The sequence below is a fragment of the Gracilinanus agilis genome, chromosome 2 (genome assembly GCF_016433145.1).
Source record: "Gracilinanus agilis isolate LMUSP501 chromosome 2, AgileGrace, whole genome shotgun sequence".
Taxonomy (NCBI): Eukaryota; Metazoa; Chordata; class Mammalia; order Didelphimorphia; family Didelphidae; genus Gracilinanus; species Gracilinanus agilis.
This window is the reverse complement of record NC_058131.1, coordinates 425,061,876-425,083,939: the sequence shown is the minus strand read 5'-3', so window position 1 is coordinate 425,083,939 and position 22,064 is coordinate 425,061,876. Positions and strand designations below refer to the sequence as shown.

General features: G+C 41.1%; 1 protein-coding gene across 2 annotated transcripts in view; it reads right to left on the bottom strand.

The window, feature by feature from the left end:
* Positions 1–17,658, bottom strand: part of PLD4 (phospholipase D family member 4) — a 38,916-nt gene extending 21,258 nt beyond the window's left edge. For both annotated transcript variants that reach the window (XM_044661894.1, XM_044661895.1), the window contains exon 1: positions 17,520–17,658. In XM_044661894.1, the coding sequence (XP_044517829.1) occupies positions 17,520–17,555 (36 nt within the window). In that variant the 5' untranslated portion in view covers positions 17,556–17,658. The remainder of the gene's footprint in view (positions 1–17,519) is intronic.
* Between the last annotated feature and the right edge of the window lie 4,406 nt (positions 17,659–22,064).

Sequence of the window (22,064 nt, the reverse complement as noted above, 5' to 3'; positions counted from 1 at the left end):
TCTTGTCTGATGGTTGACTTGTCACCTTCTTAATCAGGAACCTTAGTTGTTGTGATGTAATTGTGCTAACTTTGTGTTGTTTTGTGTTGCAAAAAATTTTGCAGTTTTTTTTTCTTCTTGTTTTTTTTCCTTTTCAGAATTTCAAGCAGTTCATTCATTCTCATCATAACCGTCTGTTTGCTGTGGATCTGGCAGGGCATTCATTTCATTCTGCTCTATGTCAGGAGGTTTTATTTCATGATGTTCTTTAACAGGCTTTACATGCGTGATGTGGAACCACGGGTCTCTATTCTCAACTTTCACACAAGTTGGGCTAGTTAATAGCACCTGGAAAGGCCCGACCCATTTAGGGTCTAGAACAGATTTTCTTGTAAAGTTCCTTATATAGACCATGTCTCCCGGTTTAAGCTGATGTAAGCTAAAGTCTAAAGGAACTCTCTGGGTTAACAATCCAAGTTTGTGCAAGTCATCCAGTCTCTTCTTCAAAGCTTTTATATATCTATATAGCTGACACTCAGCTCCAATGTGTGATAAGAGAGCTGACTTCTGGGCTGAACTATGCCATGGAGCGTGCCCATACAGGAGTTCATACGGCGACAATCGTGTGTCACTACAGGGTTGACTTCTTAAATAAAAAAGAACAATGGGGAGTGCTTGTACCCATTTCAGATGGCTTTCAGAACACACTTTCCCAATGAGAGTTTTAAGTCTCTTATTACAGATTTCAATTTTCCCTGAGGAAGAGGGGTGATAGACTGAATGTAAACTCCTCTTTATCCCCAAGGTCTTATAAATCTCATGCAAGATGTTCTGGGAAAAGTGTGATCCATGGTCCGAATCTATTCTAGCTGGTACAGAGAATCTCGGAACTATCTCCCTCAGAAGTGTCTTCACCACAAAAGCTGCGTTGTTTTTCTTTGCAGGGAACACTTCTGGCCATTGAGTCAACCTGTCTATGATGACTAGGGCATATTTATATCCTTGACAATTGGGCATTGATATATAATCAATCTGCAAGCACTCAAACGGGGTATATGCCAATTGTCTGCCTCCTGGTCCCTTAATTCTGGTCACGCCCTGATTATATTGCAAGCAAACCTTGCATTTTTTGGCATGTTCTAATTGCACAAGTGGATATACCAGGAGCCGTTTAGTGCCTTCGAATACCATCCACTAAGGATTGGGTCCCATAATGGCCTTTGACATTACATAGGGTATTATATAAAGATCTTGGAAGAATAGGTTTGTCCTCACTAGAAAACCATACACCTCTCACTAATTTGGCCCCTAGATTTTCTATCCAGTGCTTCACTTCCCTCGGGGAGTATGCCTGTTTTAGATCTGCTTCTTCCACCAAGGAAAAGTTCAGCACATGGACCGGGCCAAAACGGGCACCAAATTTTGTGGTTACATCTGCCCTCCTGTTTCCTAATGAGACTTCATCCATACCCTTTTGATGTGACCTGCAATGCATTACTGCCACTTCCTTAGGTAACTGGACAGCTTTCAGGAGGTGGTTTATAAGGCTCCCATAGGCTGTCTCCTTCCCACCAGCTGTTATATATCCCCTATATTTCCAGATTTGGCCTGTACAATGTACTACATTAAATGCATATTTACTATCGGTCCAAACGTTCAACCTTTGACCCTGGCCAATTTCTAAAGCTCTGGTGAGACTCAGGATTTCAGCCCCTTGAGCACTCATGGACTTAGGTAGAGCTGCATATCATAAAGTCTCATCTTGAGTTACTACAGCCGCGCCTGTATATCGTTCTCCATCTACCACAAATGCAGAACCATCGGTAAACAAAGTGAGATCGGGAGAGACCAAAGGAATATCGGTCAGGTCATCTCTCGTTTTCTGAACCATGTCCAAGGTTTCTGCACAGTTATGGATGGGTTCCCCTTCTAATGGTAAGTCTGGCATTAGTGTAGCTGGGTCGATCTCCTTACAATGATGGAAAGTTAGGTTCTCATTGCCCAGCAACACAATTTGATAATGGGATAAACTCTGGGAAGTAAATGCTTGCAGGTTGCTGTTTTTCAAGATGGTATCTATTTGATGAGGAGAGTACAGCATAATCCTACATCCCAAAACCAGATCTGAAGTTTTTTAACCATTAGGGCTGCAGCTGCAATTGCTCTCATACAAGGTCTAAAGTCATTGGGCCCATTTTCACCATCTTAGATCTTAGCTTGGGCACCAACTCCATTTGCCCAATGGCTCCTTTTACTCTCACAGACCCCATTAGTGCACAATTTTCTGGTGCTGATGTCAACACAGACCGGGTTGCTCCAGTATCAATAAGAGCAGGATAGATTTGATCTCCTATAGTCACCATAACCAAAGGTTCCCTGTCTTTAGCTGTCTGATCAATAGGTACCAAAGGTGTTTCTATCTCTATGTGCCCCAAATCCCATTGATCTTGTTCTAGGACTTCTGTCTGTGCTGGCTCAGGATTCTGTGAGTGTAATAATGGTAAGTCTCCTTCAAAAATGGCTTGTTGGACTGCCAATGCCTGAATTGGCATCCCTGAACTGTTCGTGGGCCTATCAGTGTCAAAATGTATCTCAGTTTTTCCAGACCATGAATAAGGTAGAGTGTCCTTCTCTTCACTGAACATGCTTTGCTTGACTTTAGCAAAGTTAGATTCAGGAGAGGTATTTCTCTGCATTAAAGGAAATTCTACAGAATTGGGAATATGTTTTTGGTTATGTCTACCTCCCAATCCTGTGAGTCTATGCTTTTTTCTTGTATTTGTTCCCTAGACTCCATGTCAGTAACAGGAAACTTAACTCTAGATGTATTTTGCATAGGAAACAAAGTCAGTGTTGTAGATTCTTCCTTTGTCCCTATTGATGTCATTTTGTTCCTCTCTTGGCTACTGACATTTATTAAACTGAATTCCTTTAAATGCATTAACTCAGAATCTACTCCAAAGGCAGCTCTCTTTGGAGTATCACAGGCTTGAAAGTGTGCTACATCTTCATGCACTTGACCCTGAAGTAGACTTGGTACAAATTCTCTAGCTCCAGTATCTAGCTTTAAAATTCCTCTAGACTTGTAGCTACTAGAGTTTTCACTTTCCCTTCCAACTTCCCTAGTTGGTGATAGAGAAGAAGTAGTGCCTGTGTCTGAGAATTCAGCACTTTCCTTCTCAATGGTCTGCAGGAGCTCATCTCCCTTGTTGACACTGTCCATTTCCAAGAGATCCCCATTAGAATAGCTGTCTATATTCATTGCCCTTGCTGTTTGGCTTTGCTGTACATGTAAATGATCCACAGTCTTACTACAGAATGGTTCTGTCCCCCCATAGTGAGAATCAAGAAATGCTACTTTCTTCAAGCTTTTATCAAGAACTTGTGCAGATGTGCCTGGTTTTCTGTCAGTGTACCCCATATCACTGTTTCCTTTCCCATGAATTCTCTCCTTAATTTCTATTATATCTTCCTCCATTTGCAACTCCTCCTCAGTCATATCTTTGTAACTTTGTGTTACCTCCTCCAACCCATAATTCATAATATCTTCTGCACCCATTTTGTTCTTCTCACATTCCTTTGCTACATCATTATCACTGCCTTTCTTTTTTCTTGCAATAACTGCTTTCTCTAAGGCTGCTTCCTCGGTTCATAATTTCCGAGGTCTAGCACCTTGGGACAGGTATTCTTCCATATTTGACAAGCTTGGTGACCTACTAAACTTGGCACAGTCATGGTCACAACATCTGGCTTTAACCTTATCACTGTATCTACTATTGTTGTCCCTGTTGTTATTATTGTTGGTGTTATTATTGTATCTGGAATTGTAGTATGTATTCCTCCTGTTGTTATTGTTATTATTCCTGTTTCCAAAGTTAATCTGGGACTTATATCTACAATCCCTTACCACGTGGCCAATTTTTGAACAAAGGAAACATCTCTTAATTTTGTTGTTAGCACTGCCACTAGATTGTCTAGGCCTGCTTTGACTCCTCTGATTGTTGGACATCAGAGCCATGTTTTTTATTTCTTCCACCTCCCTGACCTTCTGAGCTTCCCTCAATTGCTTTTTAAGCTCAGCAATCTCTCGATCTTTTTCAGAGTTTCTAGATGTTTTAGAGTCACTATCCTTTGAGTCATGGACATAAGCTGTTGTCTTTCTCAATTCCTCAATGGGCATGGTCCCCCATTGTGGGCAATGCAGTCTAAAATATGTTTGAATGTAATTTTGACTCCCTTTCACAAATTGCCTCCTGATATGCTGAATGTTGTCTTCAGCAGTCATGTCCCTAAACCCTAGGATAGTTTCTCCAGCTTCCAGCAGTCTGTCTAGGTATAAGCTTGGATGTTCCTCCTCCCCCTGCTTTAACTTTTCAAATGAGCTCCATGCATTTGATTGTTTGGCATGGAATCTCATTGCCTCTGCCAAGTCCTCCCTGCATCTCCTAAGATATGTCATGTTTGCATGAGAGGACAGCTCTAGATCTTGATGTTGCTCAGGCCATGATGCTAGGTTGGGATTGGTCCTTGTCTCTGCAAGAAATTTAGCTTTTTCACTTGGGGTAAATAGCTCTGTTAAAAGGAGTTCCACATCTTCAAAATTCGGATTATAGAGCCTGACTGCCCGTTTGAATTCTTTTATCGCCTTATGTGGATTTACAAAGAACTGGGGGAACCTCCTTTTTAAAATCTCTAGATCCCCTCCAGTAAATGGTTTATAGCCTTTAACATGTATAATCCCAGCATCTGGTTGTACTATTGTTCTGTCTGTAAAAGGAAGTATTGTTACAGGAGCTGCCTCTGCCCCTGCAACTTCTTGCTTTTCTGGGTTGTCCTTTTTAATCTCTTGTTGTTTTTCACCCCCTTTCTTTATTGTGACCGTGCTTTCTATGATTTCCAGCTGCATAATTGTCCTAGCATCAAGTTCTTTCCCTTCCCTTATTTGTTTGTTAATTTCTATTAGTGTTTTCATATACTCCAACATCTTTTCCATAGCCGGGTCAGTTACTTCAGTGTTTCTAAAGGTAAAAGCCAGTATCTTTCTTAAAATCATTAGGGCTCCATAGCCAGTGGCAGTCATGGCTATGCCTGTTGGTACATAAGCCAATGCCTCTCCAACTGTAATTGTTAGCCACAGGTAAGTGTCACAAAATTCTATTATTGACCTAAAAAATTGGGGAACAGTGACAAACCAAAATGTAGCACAGGTTTGCCAAATCCCATAAATTAAAACAGCAGAGCACCCCAAGGTAACGATTGCTCTATTTAACATGTTGGCCATCTTATCTCTTCTCCACTAGGTCCTATAGTACAAATCCTAGGCTGGCTGGCCCAAACTGTTATGATGATAATAACAGATAGTTTGGAGAAGCAGATAAATGTGTCAGGGCCAAATAGAGCTTTAAGTCAAGAGCCAGAGATTGACAGGTTTCAGTGAGGAAAGGAGGGGGCTAAACACTCCTGGATCTCAAACCCCTCCCCCTCTAACTGCTTCTGCTTCAGTTGGTAATGAAGACAGGAATAAGATTCTTCTGGTAAGTTTCAGTTATGGCTGAAACCCCAATGATGTTCTTTCTTCTTTAATTATATTCCTCACAGATCTGTTAGAAGTGTATATTGAAGCTAGTTATCTAACTGATGAGGACAGAGAAGATCTTCTTAAACTGGCAGCCAGCAGGATTCAAACTAGATGTTCAGAATGAGTTGTGAGTATCTTTCCCAAATAATTATCAGGCACAGATTTGAAGATAAAAAGTTATATTAAGAATTAACAAGGAAAATTAGAGAAGTTAATGAAGGTTTAGGATAATGAGAGGAGACTCTGAACTGTTAAATTGATGCTGCCCTTCCCCCCTCCTCACTGGAGGGGATGAAGCACTTAACTAAAACTGGCTCTCTTGCTATTGATAAATATCCTTACTCTCTAATACCTAAGTAATTATATAATTATATTAATGAAGAACAGTAATAACAAACAGGCTAACCCTATGTGTAGAAACCACTGGCTTATGCTACAATGGCCACCTCAGGTGAACCCTCAAGTCAGGAGTAGCAAGCAGAGTGTCTGCTCACATCCACTCCCACAAATTAACTGACTCCAACCCTTCTCAACTGCCCCCTCACCCAAAGTTCTCCAAGGGGGTCCCCTGGAATTCTGGGTGAGGTTATCCCTGTACCTTTGCAGGGATTCCATGCTTTGCATCTGCACACAACAGAAAATGGTAATAATAATAATTGTTTAACATCTATATCACGTTTCCTATGTGCTAGGTGCTTTACAAATATTTTATTTATCCACACAGCAACCATAGGAGATAGGTGTTATTATTATACCCATTTTACAGATGAAGAAACTGAGGCAAAAGGAAGCTAAGTGTCTTGCCCAGGGTCATATGGCTAAGTAAGTATCTGAGGTCAAATTTGAACTCAGGTCTTTCACACTCCAGGGCCAGTGCTCCAGCCACCTAGCTGCCCAATAGTGGAATTATCTCTGGCAATTGCTTCTTAGAAGTATCCCTGAAAAGTGCCTTGTGGGCCAAGGACTTGTTGGAAAGACAAAAATAGGGAAATGGATGACAAAGAGGGATGAAATCCCGTTTCCCCCAACATTAATGGCATTACTGGCATTCCAGATGCTCCATAGTTGGTCTTTGATCTACCTTTACCCAATCCTTCACTAAATCTCTGTTCTCTGGCTGCCTGGGAAATCTTCCTGCCACGTCCCCCACCCAAGCTTTGCCTAAAGCAAGGGTACTACTGGGGTAGTGCTGGGGCTATAGTCAATTCTGGTGAGAAATCACAGCTCATCCAGTAAAGAAAGTTGCCTGTCTTGCCCTTCACAGCTACAGGCTTCCTTCTGTTCCTCCACCCCAAGCTCCCTCAGCTCTGAACCCCAGGCCTGCAAGGGAAATCCTTGCTCCTGAGAGTGTCCCACTGGGAGCACAACAGGGACCTCTTTCTGTGCTAGGAAAATGACTTGAAAACATCCAGTGGTGAAGAGGCTAACTGGTAAGGTCTTGGAGAAAGCATACACTATGGATATTGCCAAGTTCAGTCTTCAGAGAAGAGGTGAGAAAATGCACCTCCCTCTTTTCTTTGCAGAAGTGGGGGCCTGTTGTGCAGAATGAGACACACTCTCAGAAATGATAGACGTGACTGATTCTTTTTTAAATCTTTGTTACAAAGGATGGCCTGCTTGGTGGGAGAGGGAAATATATTTGGAAATGAAAGTGATATAAAAACAAAAGATATGATTAAAGTAGGATTTGGTTGAAATAAAAACAACTTGAACTACTTGAACATAGAAAGAAACAGACATTGAATGTATTTTCCCACAGACCCTTTTTCATTCCCACTTTCCCCAAACTGATTTCTTCTTGGTTCTGATGACATTCTTTTTTTTAATTAAATTTAATTAAAATTTTTTTGTTTCAATAATAAATTCCACACAAGTTTTCCAAAGTTTTATGATCCATATTGTCTCCCTCCTTTTTCCCCTCCCTCTCCCAGAGCTGATAAGCAGTTTAAACTGGGTTATACATGTATAGGTTCTCATTACATCCTTCCTTAATGCATACTTATTTATTCATCTATCCTATCTGTTACGCTAAAAGGGCAGACTATGTATCTTTTTCTATAGCGTTGGACCCTGTACACAATGGGTGCTTAATAAATGTTCTCTGATTTAATTGAATCACCAAGATCCCTAAACTAGGTAATCTTTTGAAATGAGGGTAAAGGAGAAAAGAAGGGGAAAGAAAGTGGTTTAGTCTTGGGTTGTTAACCCCAACTTGAAGGAGGAAAACTTTTCTTTGGAAAGAAGCCTGAATTTAGAGTAAGGACACAAATCCTGACTCTGCTACTTAGTAGTAATGAGACTCTGGATGAGTCACTTCCTAACTATGAGTTTCAGTTTCCTGATCTTTATCTATTGAGATAATCATGTGATTTCTGTTAGTTTGATTATTGATATGGTCAATTATGTGGATGGTTTTCCTAATATTAAACCATTCCTGGTATAAATCCCACCTGGTTATAGTGAATAATTCTTGTGATAAATTTCTGTGCTCTCTTTGCTAGTATTTTATTTAAGATTTTTGCATTAACCAATACTTTATCTATTTTATTTTTTTAAAAACCAACTCCTAGTCTTATTAGTTCAATAGTTCTTTTACTTTCAATTTTATTAATTTTTCCTGTGATTTTTAGGATTTCTAATTTAGTCTTTGTGTGGTGATTTTTAATTTGTTCTTTTTCTAGTTTTTTTAGTTGTATGCCCAATTCATTGATCTCCTTTTTCTCCATTTTGTTGAAATAGGCACTCAGGGATATAAAATTTCCCCTGAGTACTGCTTTGGCTGTATCCCATAAATTTTGATATGTTGTCTCGTCGATGTCATTCTCTTCAATTAAATCAGTAATTGTTTCTATGATTTGTTCTTTAACCCACAAGTTTTTAAGAATTAGATTAGTTTCAAATTAATCTTTAATTTGCCTCTCCATGAACCCTTACTAATTATTATTTTTAATCGCATTATGATCTGAAAAAGTTGCATTTAGTATTTCTGATTTTCTGCATTTGATTGGGATGTTTTTATGCCCTAGTATTTGGTCAGTCTTTACATATGTGCCATGTGGTACTGAAAGAAGGTATTTAGTATTCTCCAGATATCTATTAACTCCATTTTTTCTAAAATTTCATTCACTTCCCTTACTTCTTTCTTATTTATTTTTTGGTTTAGTTTATTTAGTTCTGATAGAGGAAGGTTGAGGGTCCCCCACTAATATAGTTTTATTATCTATTTGCTCCATAAGCTCCTTTAGTTTCTCCTTTAAAAATATGGATGCTATACCATTTGGTGCATATATACTGAGTACTGATATTTCTTCATTGTTTATACTGCCTTTTATCAGGATGTAATTGCTTTCCTTACCTTTTTTAATCAAATCTATTTTTGCTTTAGCTTTGTCTGAGGTCATGATTGCTACTCCTGCCTTCTTTTTCTCAGTTCAAGCCCAATAAATTCTGCTCTATCCTCTTACCTTTACTCTGTGGTTGTCTACCTGCCTCAGATGGGTTTCTTGTAAACAACATATTGTGAGATTTTGGTTTTTAATCCACTCTGCTATCCATTTCCATTTTATGGGTGAGTTCATCCCATTCATAGTTATAATTACTCAGTTTCCTGATCTTTAAAATGAAGAAGATATTGGCATCCTCTGCCTCATAGGTGTGTTGTAAGGAAAGTATTCCTTCTGTGCTTATCTGTCTATCTATCTTCTATCTATTCCTGCAATCCTGGGGTCTTTGTGGTTGTTGCTCAGTTCTATTTTTAGTCTTTGTGACCCCATTTGAAGTTTTCTTGGCAAAAATACTGGAATAGTTTGCCATTTCCTTTTCCAGCTCATTTGAAAGATGAGGAAACTGAGGCAAACAGGGTGAAGTGTCTTGCTCAGGGTATCATGGCTTTTAAATGTCTCAGGCTAGTCTTCCTGACTCCAGGTCTGGCACTTTATCCACTGTGTTACCTAGCTTCCTGATCTTTATCTACCACCTCTTTTAGAATACCACCTTATAGGTTTCCAAAGGTATTTGTGCATTGGATGGCAAACACATCTTTCAGGCCAGGGGTCTCTCTCTAAGAGAAGCATGGATGGCAGGAGGTCTGAGTCAATTAAACAGGAATGGGAAGGCCTCCCTAGGGAAGGCCAATTTAAGATAAGGTCCAGGGTCCAAGAGAAGACCCAAAGGTATTAAAAGGGGGCAGAGAAGACCTTAGGAGACAAACAAATTTATAATAGGGTCCACCTGGGCCTCAGTTTTTCTACATGTAAAGTGAGGGAGTATGACTAAATAATCTCCAAAATTCCTTCCAACTAGAAATTCAGCTTAATTCAATAAGTTTTACTCAATATTAATTATTCTTAAGTACTTGTGACATGCAAGGAACTATGCTTAGGGATACAAAGGCAAAAAATGATTCTGTTATAAATGTTATTATAACCTATTATAAGTAAGTTGTGATGGCTTAGCAGACATAGAAAACTTGAGGAAATGAGGAAGCTACAGGGAACCTTGGGAAATCTTGATCTTCTTTCTCCCACCCCATTCCTGATCAGGGGGATCTTTCTGAAGTCAGGTTTGAGTTTCAGGTTTGGCTCTGCTATGAACTCACTAGGTGACCATAGGCAAGTTGGTTCTCCTCCCTGAGTTTTTCTCTTCTATAAAATGAGAGGATTGAATTAGATGATCTCTATTTTATAATATTTTATTTTCCCCCCAATTACATGTAAAAATACATTTTAACATTTTCTTTTTAAATTTTGGGTCCCTAATTCTCTTCACTTTTCCCTCCCTCCCTCCCTTTCCTTCTCCCTTTTTTCTCATTTTATTTTATTCTTAAATATTTTTCCATGTTTACAAGATTCATTTTCTTTCCCTCCCCTCTTCCCTACCCCTTCCCAGATCTGACAAGAAATTCCATTGGGTTGTACAAATGTTATCACTTGATACACATTTCCATGTTATTCATTTTTCCTATAGAGCAATCTTTTAAAGCCAAAACTCCAAATCACATACCCATATATACATGTGATAAGTGATATCATATGTTTTTCTTTTGCATTTCTACTCTCATGGTTCTTTCTCTCAGTGTGGTTAGCATTCTTTCCCATAAGCCTTCCTTTCTCCTTGAGATAGTAAGCAATCTGTACAATTATGTAAAACATTTTCCCTCGTTAATCTTTTTGTAGAAGAAAAGGAAGGAAAGAAGGGAGGAAGGGACGGAGAAATGGAGGGAGGGAGGGAGGGAGGGAGGGAGGAAGGAAGAAAAAAAGAAAGTGAACTCTAGTATGTTTTGGTCTGGATTCAGACTCCATCACTTCTTTCTCTGGAAGCTGATGGCATTTTTCATCATGAGTCCTTTGGTATAGTTTTGAATCATTGTATTGCTGAGGATAGCTAAGTTATTTACAGTTGTTCACCATACAGTATCGCTGTCACTGGATACAATATCCTCCTGTTTTTTCCACTTCACTTTGCATCAGTTCATGGAAGTCTTTTCAAGTTTTTCTTAAATCTTAAATCATTCTGCCAGTCATTTCTTATAACACAATAATAGTATTCCACCACAATTATATGCTATAACTTACTCAGCTATTCCCTAAAGGATGGGTATTTCCTCACTTTCCAATTTTTTTGCTCCCACAAAAAGAGCTACTATAAATATTTTTGTATAAATCAATCCTTTTTCTTTTTGTCTTTGTTTTTTTTTGTTAGATGATCTCTAAAGGTCATCCTGCCTCTATATTCTATAAACCCAAACTCCTAGTTTCTTTCTATGATTCTAACCCATTTCAGTTCATTTTCCATTCTGCCACTGGAGTAATTTTCCTGGGACAACTAGGTGGCTCAATGAAATGAAAGCCAGGCCTAGGGGTGAGAGGACCTGACTACAAATGTGGCCTCAGAGACTTCCTAGCTTCAGACCCTGGATAAGTCACTTAATCCCAGTTGCCTAACCCTCACTGCCTTTCTGACTTAGAACTGTTAACTTAGTATCAAGTAAGATAGAAAATAAAGGTTAAAAAGTTAAAAGGTTAAAAAAAAAGTACAATCTGGACACCCACTGCGTTAGTATGCTGTAGGGGGTCGTCCTTTTGTTTCTGTGTTACGCTAGATTAGTGCTGCCATCCATTTAATCTCTCAAATACTGTGATTCTGTGAATTTTCTCATGTCTGGCTGGATACTGTCTTCATACCATGACAGAGAGAGAGACCTATGCCCCATGGTTAATGAGCCACCCTCTCATCCATGATGTGATAAACCCCATCCTGATAAACCAGGGCAGACCCTTTCTTAAGGAGCACGTTCTTTATCATCAGTGAGGTTGTGGCAGAAGTGATTCCTGGGTAGAAAGGAGAGTCTGGAGCTCTCTAAGTCACTGACCCTGTGTGCACAACAGTGCCTCTTCTTGTCAGTGTAGATCTCCCAAGAAGCATGTCCTTTGGGTATAGTTCAGTTCCCTTTTTAGGTTGACACCATAACCAAGTCCTGAAAAGGGCCATTTCTACTTTTTGCTTCCTCATTTTATTTATAAAAATCACCTGCAGTTTTGTTATGGCTGTATGAGACTGGTTCCATTTTAGGAGGGCCCCCCTCAGTTCTTCCCTGCATTGCTAGCAGACCCATCAAACCTGAGGCCACAGATTGTCTTGTAGTGCAGTGACCCAACATTTGAAGGGCTTGCCTGAAACTCAGCATTTCTGCCTCCATCCTGATCTGACATCAAAGAACTAAGATTCAAATCCTGCCTCCTACACTTAGGACCTGTGGGACCTTGCAGGAATCACGTCCTCTCTCTGGGTTTTGGTTCCTGTTTCTGCACACAAAACCCTCTTAGAATAACAATAATAACCAGCATTTATACAGTGCTGTAAGGTTTGCAAATCATTTTACATATGTGTTAACTTGTTGGAGAATACATTCTTAGCCCCCTGATATTGCAGAAAGAGGGAAGGGATTAGATGCTGGGCTTCTAAACAGGACAAGGAGAGCCCAGACTGAGGGAAGCCTTGGGTCTAAGAGCTTCTTTAAGAGAGAAAAAGCAGGAGAGAGACAGAGAAAGAGACAGACAGAGAGACAGAGACAGAGAGATGGCAGGGCAGGGACCAGAGACAACATCTCCAAGGTCAGAGGGATCAAAGCCTTTTAGACCTTCAGCCCTGACTCACAGATCACCTTTGTTCCCTCTTAAATCCTCATGCCCCATTAGCCAAAAAAGAAAAGAAAAGAAAACAGAGGAACCTAATCCCATCATCTCCCCTGTCTGGATAAGAACAAAGACTGTGAGGGACAAATTATGGCCTGGGAAATGGGAAATTTGGGTCTGGATTAGGAACCAGAGACTCAAGTCCCAGCTCTGCCCCTGATTCACTGTGTAACCTTGGGTAAATTGCCTTGTCTGTCTCCCTCTCTGTAGCCTCAATAGGGATAGACTTAGTCTGGCTCATGAGGATAGTCTGTTCTCTCCAGCCTAGGATTCAGGGTCCCAGGGCTGATAATTTGGGGGAGACCATAGTTGCCCTCTCTGACACCCCCTCATTAGAATGTAAGCTCTTGGGGGCAGCTAGGTGGCTTGGTGGATAGTCAGTCCTAGAGACAAAAGGTCCTGGGTTCAAATGTAACCTCAGATACTTCCTAGCTGTGTGACCCTGGGCAAATCACTTAATCACCATTTAGGGAGAACATTTACTGCCTGAATTTCCTGAGGCAAGTCCCTCACCCTCTCTGGATCTCAGTTTCCTCATCTGTAAAATGAGGGAGTTGGAGGAGATGACCTCCGAGGATCCTTCAGTTCTAAGATCTCTGATTCCTATGCTCCCAAACAGATAGTCATGGGAAAATTTCAGGCCCTAGGCCAAGCAGATGACATTCCTGTTGTCCCTCAAATTCATTCATAATCATTGACATTACAGACAAGGGGGTAGGCATTTTACATGCATTATTTCATGCCTGGAACAGCTCCTGACTTCCCCTATTGCTCAGGTCAGCTGTGCCCTTCTTGAACTTGCTCTTACTTGCTGGAAACTGTCTAGAGAAGCATTAGGTCCCAAATGGAGCTGCTCTCCTATGGTCATGAGCCAATCTACCATTAATCAATCAACAGTCACTTACTGAGTGCTCTGACTGGGCTTAGGAATCCAGATAGAATGCATGTATCTTATCTAGGGGTAAGTGAGTGAGGAGCCTGAGTTCTAGTTCCAGCTGGCTTATTAACTATGTGACTCAGTTTCCCCAATTATAAAATGAAAGGATTGGAGAAAATGGTGTTTTCCAACTCTGACATCCTATGTTCCAAGCTCCCTTTTGGTGGTTATTTTGTGTCCATCTAGTGAATTATTTGTTAGAAAATATTTTAAAGTTCTGCATATTTTATTTCTTTGTTGCAAAACTTCAGTAAACCTGAAAACTTAAAAGACTGACTTGAGTGGTTTCCCTTGGCTGTATTGCCTTTGGATCATGAAGATTTTAATGATTTGGGCAAGTCAGTTTAGGTACTTAAGGTAGTAAGCAAGTAATGCCCCAGCACCTTTCCTTAAGACTATTAGGATAACTTTCAAATGGGTCCTTCTGCCTCAAGTCTCTCCTCTCTCCAAACCACTCTCCACATGACTACCAAAATAATATTCTTTTTTTTAACCCCTTACCTTCCATCTTAGAATCAATGCTAAGTATCAGTTCTAAGGCAGAAGAGCAGTAATGGTTGGGCAATTGGGATTAAGTGACTTGTCCAGGGTCCCACAGCTAGAAATGTGTCTGAGGTCACATTTGAACCAAGGACCTCCTGTCTCTGGGTCTGGCTCTCAATCCACTGAACCACCTGGCTGTACTTTCTTTGTATCATGGTATAATCTGATAAAGAAATTATTATTTTAATGACTCGGGCAAGTCAATTTGAGTACTTAGTAGTAATCAAGTAATACCTCCTTCGGACTGTTATAATAGCTTTCTCATGGGTCCTCCTGCCTTATCTCACCTCTTTCCAAACTACTTTCCATACAACCATCAAAACAAATATTCTAAAGTCTGACCATGTCACTCTCCTACTCAGTAAACCTCAGTGACTCCCTATTGCCTCTGGGATCAGATACAAGCTCCTCTGTTTGACATTTAAATGCTATCTCTCCACTCTTATTTCAGATCATTCCTCTTCATGTACCCTATATGCTAGCCAAATTTGTCTCTTTTCTGTTCTTTACACACAATGATCCTTTTCTAGTCTCTAAAAAAGCACAGACTGTTCCTGCTGCCCAGATATAGTCAGTCAACTAATATTTCTTAGTCAATTAACTAGCATTTACTAAGTACCTAATATATGTCAGGTGTTATACTAAGAGCAATTTTAGACTCTAGCTTCCATCAAGGTCTCAAACATCACCTACAGAAGACCTTTTCTGATCCTTCTTGCTTAAGAATTCTTAGCAAGGATCCACAGACATCCCTCACCAAAAGGGTCAGATTTCAAGGGGTTTGTAAACTTGAACAGGGAAAAAAGCACATCTTTATTTCAAAGTAATTGGTTTTCTTTGCAATCCTGTGTACTTCATTTTATGAATTTAAAAGTTCTGAGAAGGGGACCATGGGCTTCATAAAGGGTCTGTGACATTAAAAAAAGGTTAAGAATCTCTCTTTTGGAAATAGATAGGTGGCCCAGTGGATAGACAGTCAGACTTAGAAATGGGGGTCCTGGGTTCAAATCTGACCTCAGACCTTCCTAGCTATGTGAACTTGTACAAGTCACTTAAGCCCCATTGCCTGGCCCTTACTGCTCTTCTGCTTGGAACTGATATATAATATTGATTCTAAAATGGAAAGTAAGGATTAAAAAAAAAAAGAATCTCTCTTTCTCTGGTGTAATGAGAACTAAGAGTGAGAAGAATTCAAAATCAGTCCTGGAATTTTGGTGGCCTCAGGCAAGCCACTTAACCTAGGTGGCTCACTGAATAAAGTGCTGGACCTGGACTTAGGAAGACCTGAGTTCATATCTAGCCTCAGACACTTACTAGTTATGTGAGCCTGAAGAAGTTATTAAACTCTATCTTCCTTATTTTCCTCATTTGTAAAATGGGGATAATAAAGCCCATACTTCCCAGATTGTTTCATGGATTAAATAAGAGCACTTTCTAAACCTTAAAGCTCTATATAAATGCTAGCTATTATTATTTACTTATTATCCTTGGACTTCAGTTTCCTCAACTGCAAAATGAGAGCTGAATCACTAAGTTTTAAAATATTCCAGCTCTAAATCTATGATCCTATGATCTTATCTTCTATGACCCTTCTAGTTCTGACATCCATGTTTAACATTCTAAGGTCCTTCCCAGCCTTCCCAGCCCTTATTTTCTGTTCTGTGACTCGAGTAGCTTTAAAACGATGCTCTAACATTCAATCCAATAGCTGATAAACTTTTATTAAGCACTGGGGACACACACACACACACACACACAAAATTCCAAGAGACGACCCCTGCCCTCAAAGATCTTACAATCTAATGGGAGAGACAGTAAACAAAAATATGCAAAGCAAGCTATATGCAGGACAAGTAGGAGATAATTAATAGAAGGAAGCACTGGAATTCATTGGGGATGGGGAAGACTTCCAGGAAAAGACAGGATTTTAGTTAGGACTTAAAAGAAACAAGAGAGGTCAGTAAGCTGAGTGGAAGAGGGAGAACATTCCAGGCACAGGGTAACACACAGAGAGAATCTCTGGAGCCAAGAGACAGAGAGTCTGTCCATGGAACAACCATGAGGTCAGTGTTCCTGGATCTAAGAGTACATAGTGGGGAGAATAAGATGTAAGAAGACTGGAAAGATAGGAAAGGGTTAAGTCCTAAAGGCTTTTGAAGGCTTTTGATCCTGAGGGGTTAGGGAACCACTGAATTTATTGAGTATGTGACATGACTGGACTTGAGCTTCAGGAAAATTACTTTTATTTATTTATTTTTAAACACTTACTTTTTAAAAAAAACTCTTACTTTCTATTTTAGAATGAGTACTGTGTATTAGTTCCAAGGCAGAAGAAGTGGTAAGGATTAGGCAATGGGGGTTAAGTCACTTTCCCAGAGTCACACAGCTAGGAAGTGTCTGAGGCCACATTTGAACCCAGGACCTCCCCTCTCTTGGCCTGGCTCTCATTCCACTGAGTCACCTAGTTGCCCTCGGAAAATTATTTCAGTGGCAGAATGGGATATTAATTGAAATGGGTCATGAGTCAGACAGACCCATCAGTAGGATATTACCAAAATCTAGGCATGAGGTGATGATGGTCTACACCAGAGTTGTGGCAGTGTCAGAGGAGAAAAAGGATTGTATTCAAAAGATGCTGCAAAGGTGAACTCATCAGGCCTTGGCAGCAGATGGGATATGGGTTATGAGAGATAGTGAGAAGTCCAGGATGGCTCCTAGATTTCGAGCCTGAGGACCTGGAAGGGTGGTGTTGCCCTCCACAGTAGTAGGGAAGGTAGAAGTCAGGAGGAGGATTCAGGGGGAAAGATAATGAGTTCTGGTTTGACTATACTGAGTTTCAAATGTCTACCAGCCCTCCAGTTCAAGATGTCAAAAAGACACTTAGAGATGCGAGTTTGGAGGTCAGCCCAGAGATTGAGACAGGATATTTAGGTCTGAGAAGCATCAGCATAGAGATGGTAAATTGTTTCTAGGATTTTTTTCAAGGACCCTGATTTGGCCACAGGTCCCCTGAAACTAGAGAATAATGAAAATATCAACCAATTGGCTTGGGCTGTTGCTATTCATCCTCCCCCAGGACAGGATCTCTTGGAACACTGAAATGCCAAGTCTCAGATGGGTTCTCTCACTCACCACCCTTGGGTTGGATCCTTCCTTAAAGAGATCACAGTTTGAAAAAATAATAATAATAATAATAAAGAGATCACAATTTTGACACCTGCAATTGTTCTTTTCTCCCACAGTCCTCAGGGAGTAAGGCTCTCCTTAACCCTCCTTAACCCCGACTTACCTTTGAGAACATGTGCATGGTCTTGTCTGCCCCCATCTAGTCACAGCCAAAGGATTGTGGTGTGGAAGAAAGATCAGCGGAACTGGAATCAGAGGATATGTCTTTGCATCCCACCTCTGCTTCTTCCTAGCTGGGTCCTGGGGCAAGTCAGCATCAACTTTCTAAGCTTTTGTTTCCTCTCCTATAGGATGAAAGATTGCCTCTAAGGATCCTTCCAGCTCTGAATCTTGGGATGCCAGCGCTGCAAAGAGGCTAATTCAATTTCATCCCCAGCTCAGTTTCTGTCTTCCTCCTTTGTCTACCTTAGTCATATGTTACTTCCTTCTTTTTAGTTGGTTCCCCTTTGCCCCTTGTGACCATGGGGCCATCTGGGGCTTCAGCTTCAGATGAGGGAGAGGGCAATACTTCTTGGGAGCCTAAGAATGCCCCAGAGTCCTCTAGTCTCAGAGGGCATCTTCCTCTCTGAGATACTGCTGCATAATTCAGGAAAGCTTCAAAATTAGGCAAGGGGATGGAAAGGGGGAGTTTCAAAGCTTTGGTCTCCTTCAAAATAGAGCCTCCTAATAAACTCACAAATTCCTTGCAAGGGTGAGCCTCCATTAATTATCTCTGAGACCCCATCCCCATCCCAAAGCCTTTGTTAGGTAAGAGCACTTCTTGATTCCTAATGTGAAGGTTTCTGTGGGTCCTACCATGTGGTGGCAGAGCCCCCTTTGATTAGTTGCCTGTGTCTTTAAATTGGTGAGAATGAGCCACTCATACTCTATTCTCTCATGCTCTAATTTGGTGACAGCTAGATGTTTCATCGATAGAGCACTGCCCCTGGAGTCCTGAGTTCAAATCTGACCTCATATACTAGCTGTATGATCCTAGGTAAATCACTTAATCTGTTTGTCTTAATCCACTAGAGAAGAAAATAGCAAATCACACTAGTATCCCTGCCAAGAAAACCTCGTGGAAAGTATGGTCCATGGGGTCACAGAGTTAGACAGGTCTGAACAACAAGTTCTTATTTGGCCTCTCCAGGCTGGTGTTGCAATCGTATCAAGGAAGAAAATTATTAGGGAGTTCTCCCTTAGATCAAAAGCTTAAATCTGTTTCCTTGACATTTTTACTCACTGCTCCTAACTGGCCCCTCTGGGACCAAGCAGAACCGGTCTGTTCCTCTTCCATAAGTGACAGGCACAGTGCTTAGCACTGGGAGCACAAATAAGAAAAAGGAAGACAGTACCTGCCCTCAAGGAATTTACAATGTAATGGGCACCCAGTGCTTTGTGGGAACCAAGCAGAGTAGCTGACAGGAAATGAAATGACTAGGAAAAGCCTGACCTCTGTATAAAGGGGGGTTTGAGGGGGAGTTCATTGCTCAACCCTCCAGCCCTTGGATTAGAAGAGAGAAGCAACTAAGGGCTATGAGGAGATGTTGAGCATCAAAGCTCAATCAGTCTCCAGGATGATGAGATTTGGGGTGATATCCTAGAGAAAGGCATGATGTTGGGATTCACTGAAATTTCCATCTTTTCCCCATAACTATCTAACCAGTCCTCTTCCAATCCAGGTTTCAGCTTCTTTCTGATTCCTTATTCTTTCTCAGGTAGCTGATGGAAGGAAAGAGTGGGAGGGCAGACCATTTTGATCTGGAAGGGAACTTGGAAACAATCAGGGCTTCACTGCCCTGGTTACCCTATCCAGGATGCTCTCCAAATGATGGATGTCCTGAGCACAATTCTATAAGTAGGGTCTAACCAAAGCAAAGAACTGCGAGTTTAGTCACAAGGAAGGAAAGGTTACTTGGTCTCCATTAATGTCTCTTTGTTTAATTCTTTCAGTTTTCATTTTTTTTTTAATGAAACCAAGAAAACACTTTCACGTAAGTGAAGGGCCTAAGCTGCCTTCTTCTTTTAGAGACTACATTCATACTTATTATCCTAGCTGATGGCACATCAGGGAGCCAATGTCATAAATAAATAACCCTTCAGTTATAGAATGAAGTGGACTTTTTTCATCTACCTAGAAGTATTCTGTGTGGGGATCTGTAGATCAGGATTCAAAGCAGTTATAATTTACTTTGGGCAAGATTCATTTTTTCCCTTGCTATTGACCTGTTAGGACTGGGATCCAGTTTTGGCATTCGGTTTTAATTTTTTTGAAAAGAAAGTCTCTTCCTCTCCCCTTTCTCCTTCTTCTCCTCCCTTCTCCCTTCTCCCTTCTTCCTTCTTCCTTCTTCCTTTTCCTCTCCCTCTCCCTCTCCCTCTCCTTCTCCTTCTCCTCCTCCTTCTCCTCCTTCTCCTCCTTTTCCTCCTTCTCCTTCTTCTCCTCCTTCTTCTTCTCTTCCTTCTCCTCCTCCTCTTTTCTTTCTCTCTGTCTCTGTCTCTTGCTGACTCTGTGTCTCTCTGGCTCTATGTCTCTGTCTCTCTCTCCGCCCCTGCCCACTCCCCACTTTTGGACTCTGTAACTGGGGGACTTATGACCAGCTGGTGCCAATTGTCTTACTGGAAATTTGGGGTCCTTGAACTAATTTTGAGGTCCCTGATCTAAACTTTCTGTGGATATTTAGGGCTCTTTCAAACTACATTTCCCAAGAGCCAACTGGCTTCCTCTCTTTCATAATCATGTGGATAGGAAGCATAATAATGTAGACAGAAGGATAAATAGTGAGAGGTTGGATTGGCACTTCCTCTTTTCTGCCTTGGGAGCAGGAGCCAGGATGGGAGGAGGAGGCAACAGGGTGTGACTTTCAAACTGACTCTTAACAGGCACGTGGCTTTATTTTTCTAATGGATACCAATAAATCCTTTAAAACTATAATATTTTCAAATCTATCTTTTATATCCATTTTCTTTCTTACACAATGTGTCCCAATCAAGCCAGAGAGTTGGAAGGAATCTTGAAAATCATATGGCCAACCACCTCATCTAGCCAGCCACATGGCCACTTTAGGACACCTCAAATTATTAGAAAATTTTCCTTATATTGATCTGAAATATATCCAACTGCAACTTACATTCAGTGCTCTTAGTTCTGTTCTCGAGCCAAGCAGAATAGGTCTAATTGCTGCTCCACATGACAGTCCTTCAAACACTTGAAGACATCTCCCCTACCCGTGTCCCCCAAGTTTTCTCATGTGCAGGCTTACCATTCCCAATTTTTTCATTGGTCCTTATGACATGTTTTCTTGTCCCCCTCATCATCCTGGTCACATTCTGCATTTTGTCAGGATCACAATGCACAAAATGCACAACCTCCCTTACTCCAGGCATTGGACTTGTAAGTAGTGTGTAGTGTTAAGATTACTTTCACCATTTTGGTCTATTACTGACTCATTTTGAAACTGCAATTGATTAAGAATCTCATTATCTTTACAGGGGTGTATTGTGTGAGCTGAGCTCCTTTCTCCTTTTCAGTTACATCTCAACCAGAAGTCCCTGGGGCTGTTCTTTTGAATAAAAAAAAAAACTGATCGGGAATTCTGTACATATAGACCAATGGTTGGCAACCTTTTTGGCCATGAGAGCCATAAACGCCTGCAGAAGGAGGAGGATGGAGCCAGAAGGTGCTGGAATATGGGGCCGAGGGCTGAAGGGCCCCTTGGGGTACATCCTGGGGCTGTGTCTGGACTGGCTGGTCAGGAGGTGGAGCCAGATATGGCTCGAGAGCCATATGTTGCCGACCCCTGATATAGACCATCATCTTGTACCAAAAGCCTGGAATAACACCTTAGATCAAGTCTGACCATAACTACAGAGTGTTTAAACTGTCACAGGTCCCTCTTTCCCCACCACTCTTCAACCTGGGGCTTTTTTCACTTCTCTCCAAAGAGATACTGATATAGTCAATGCTGACTTCAACACTGATATGGTCTGAAATCCCTTTGCGGATTCCACTTGGATCTTTAAGGAAACTTCAGCCCCTCAGAGGAATACTGAGAATGGATTTTGTTCTTGTTGTGGATAGGGCAAAGAGAAAATATAGCTTTCATAAAAACAAACAAACAAAAAAACTATGCACACAATAAAGGTTGTGTTGACCAATTTGTGGACTCAGAGCCACTGAAGATGTAAGACAGTGGTGGCCAAAGGTTTTCAAGTTTCTATGCCCAAACTGCAACTTCGAGCTGCCTGTGAGTTCAACTCTCCCCTCTTCCCTCCCCTTTCCACCCTCACCACAGAGAGCAGAGGGAGGAAGTGCTCACTTTGGGCAGCTGGACAGGGCATGCAAAAAATGTCCTCGGGTGCTAGGAAGAGGGGGATTGGAGCAGTTCCCCTCATGCGCTGTGGCACACATGCCAATACTTCACCAATGCTAGTGTAAGACTGTCTTTTGCTGCCATGTTCTTAAGACCCTGTTCTGTAACTTTCATCTTCTTTCCCCTCAGCCAAGTGACTGTTCTCATTCCAACATCCAGCTGAGGCAAAAACATTACTGGAAAGTTTTCTACTTTTCTACTCTACAGAGGTAAATTTGGCCAGATTCCTAACTTTGTGCAAAGTGGGCCAGGCTACTGCACCTCTGATCCTAGGGAACTACTACATTTTCCCCCCTATG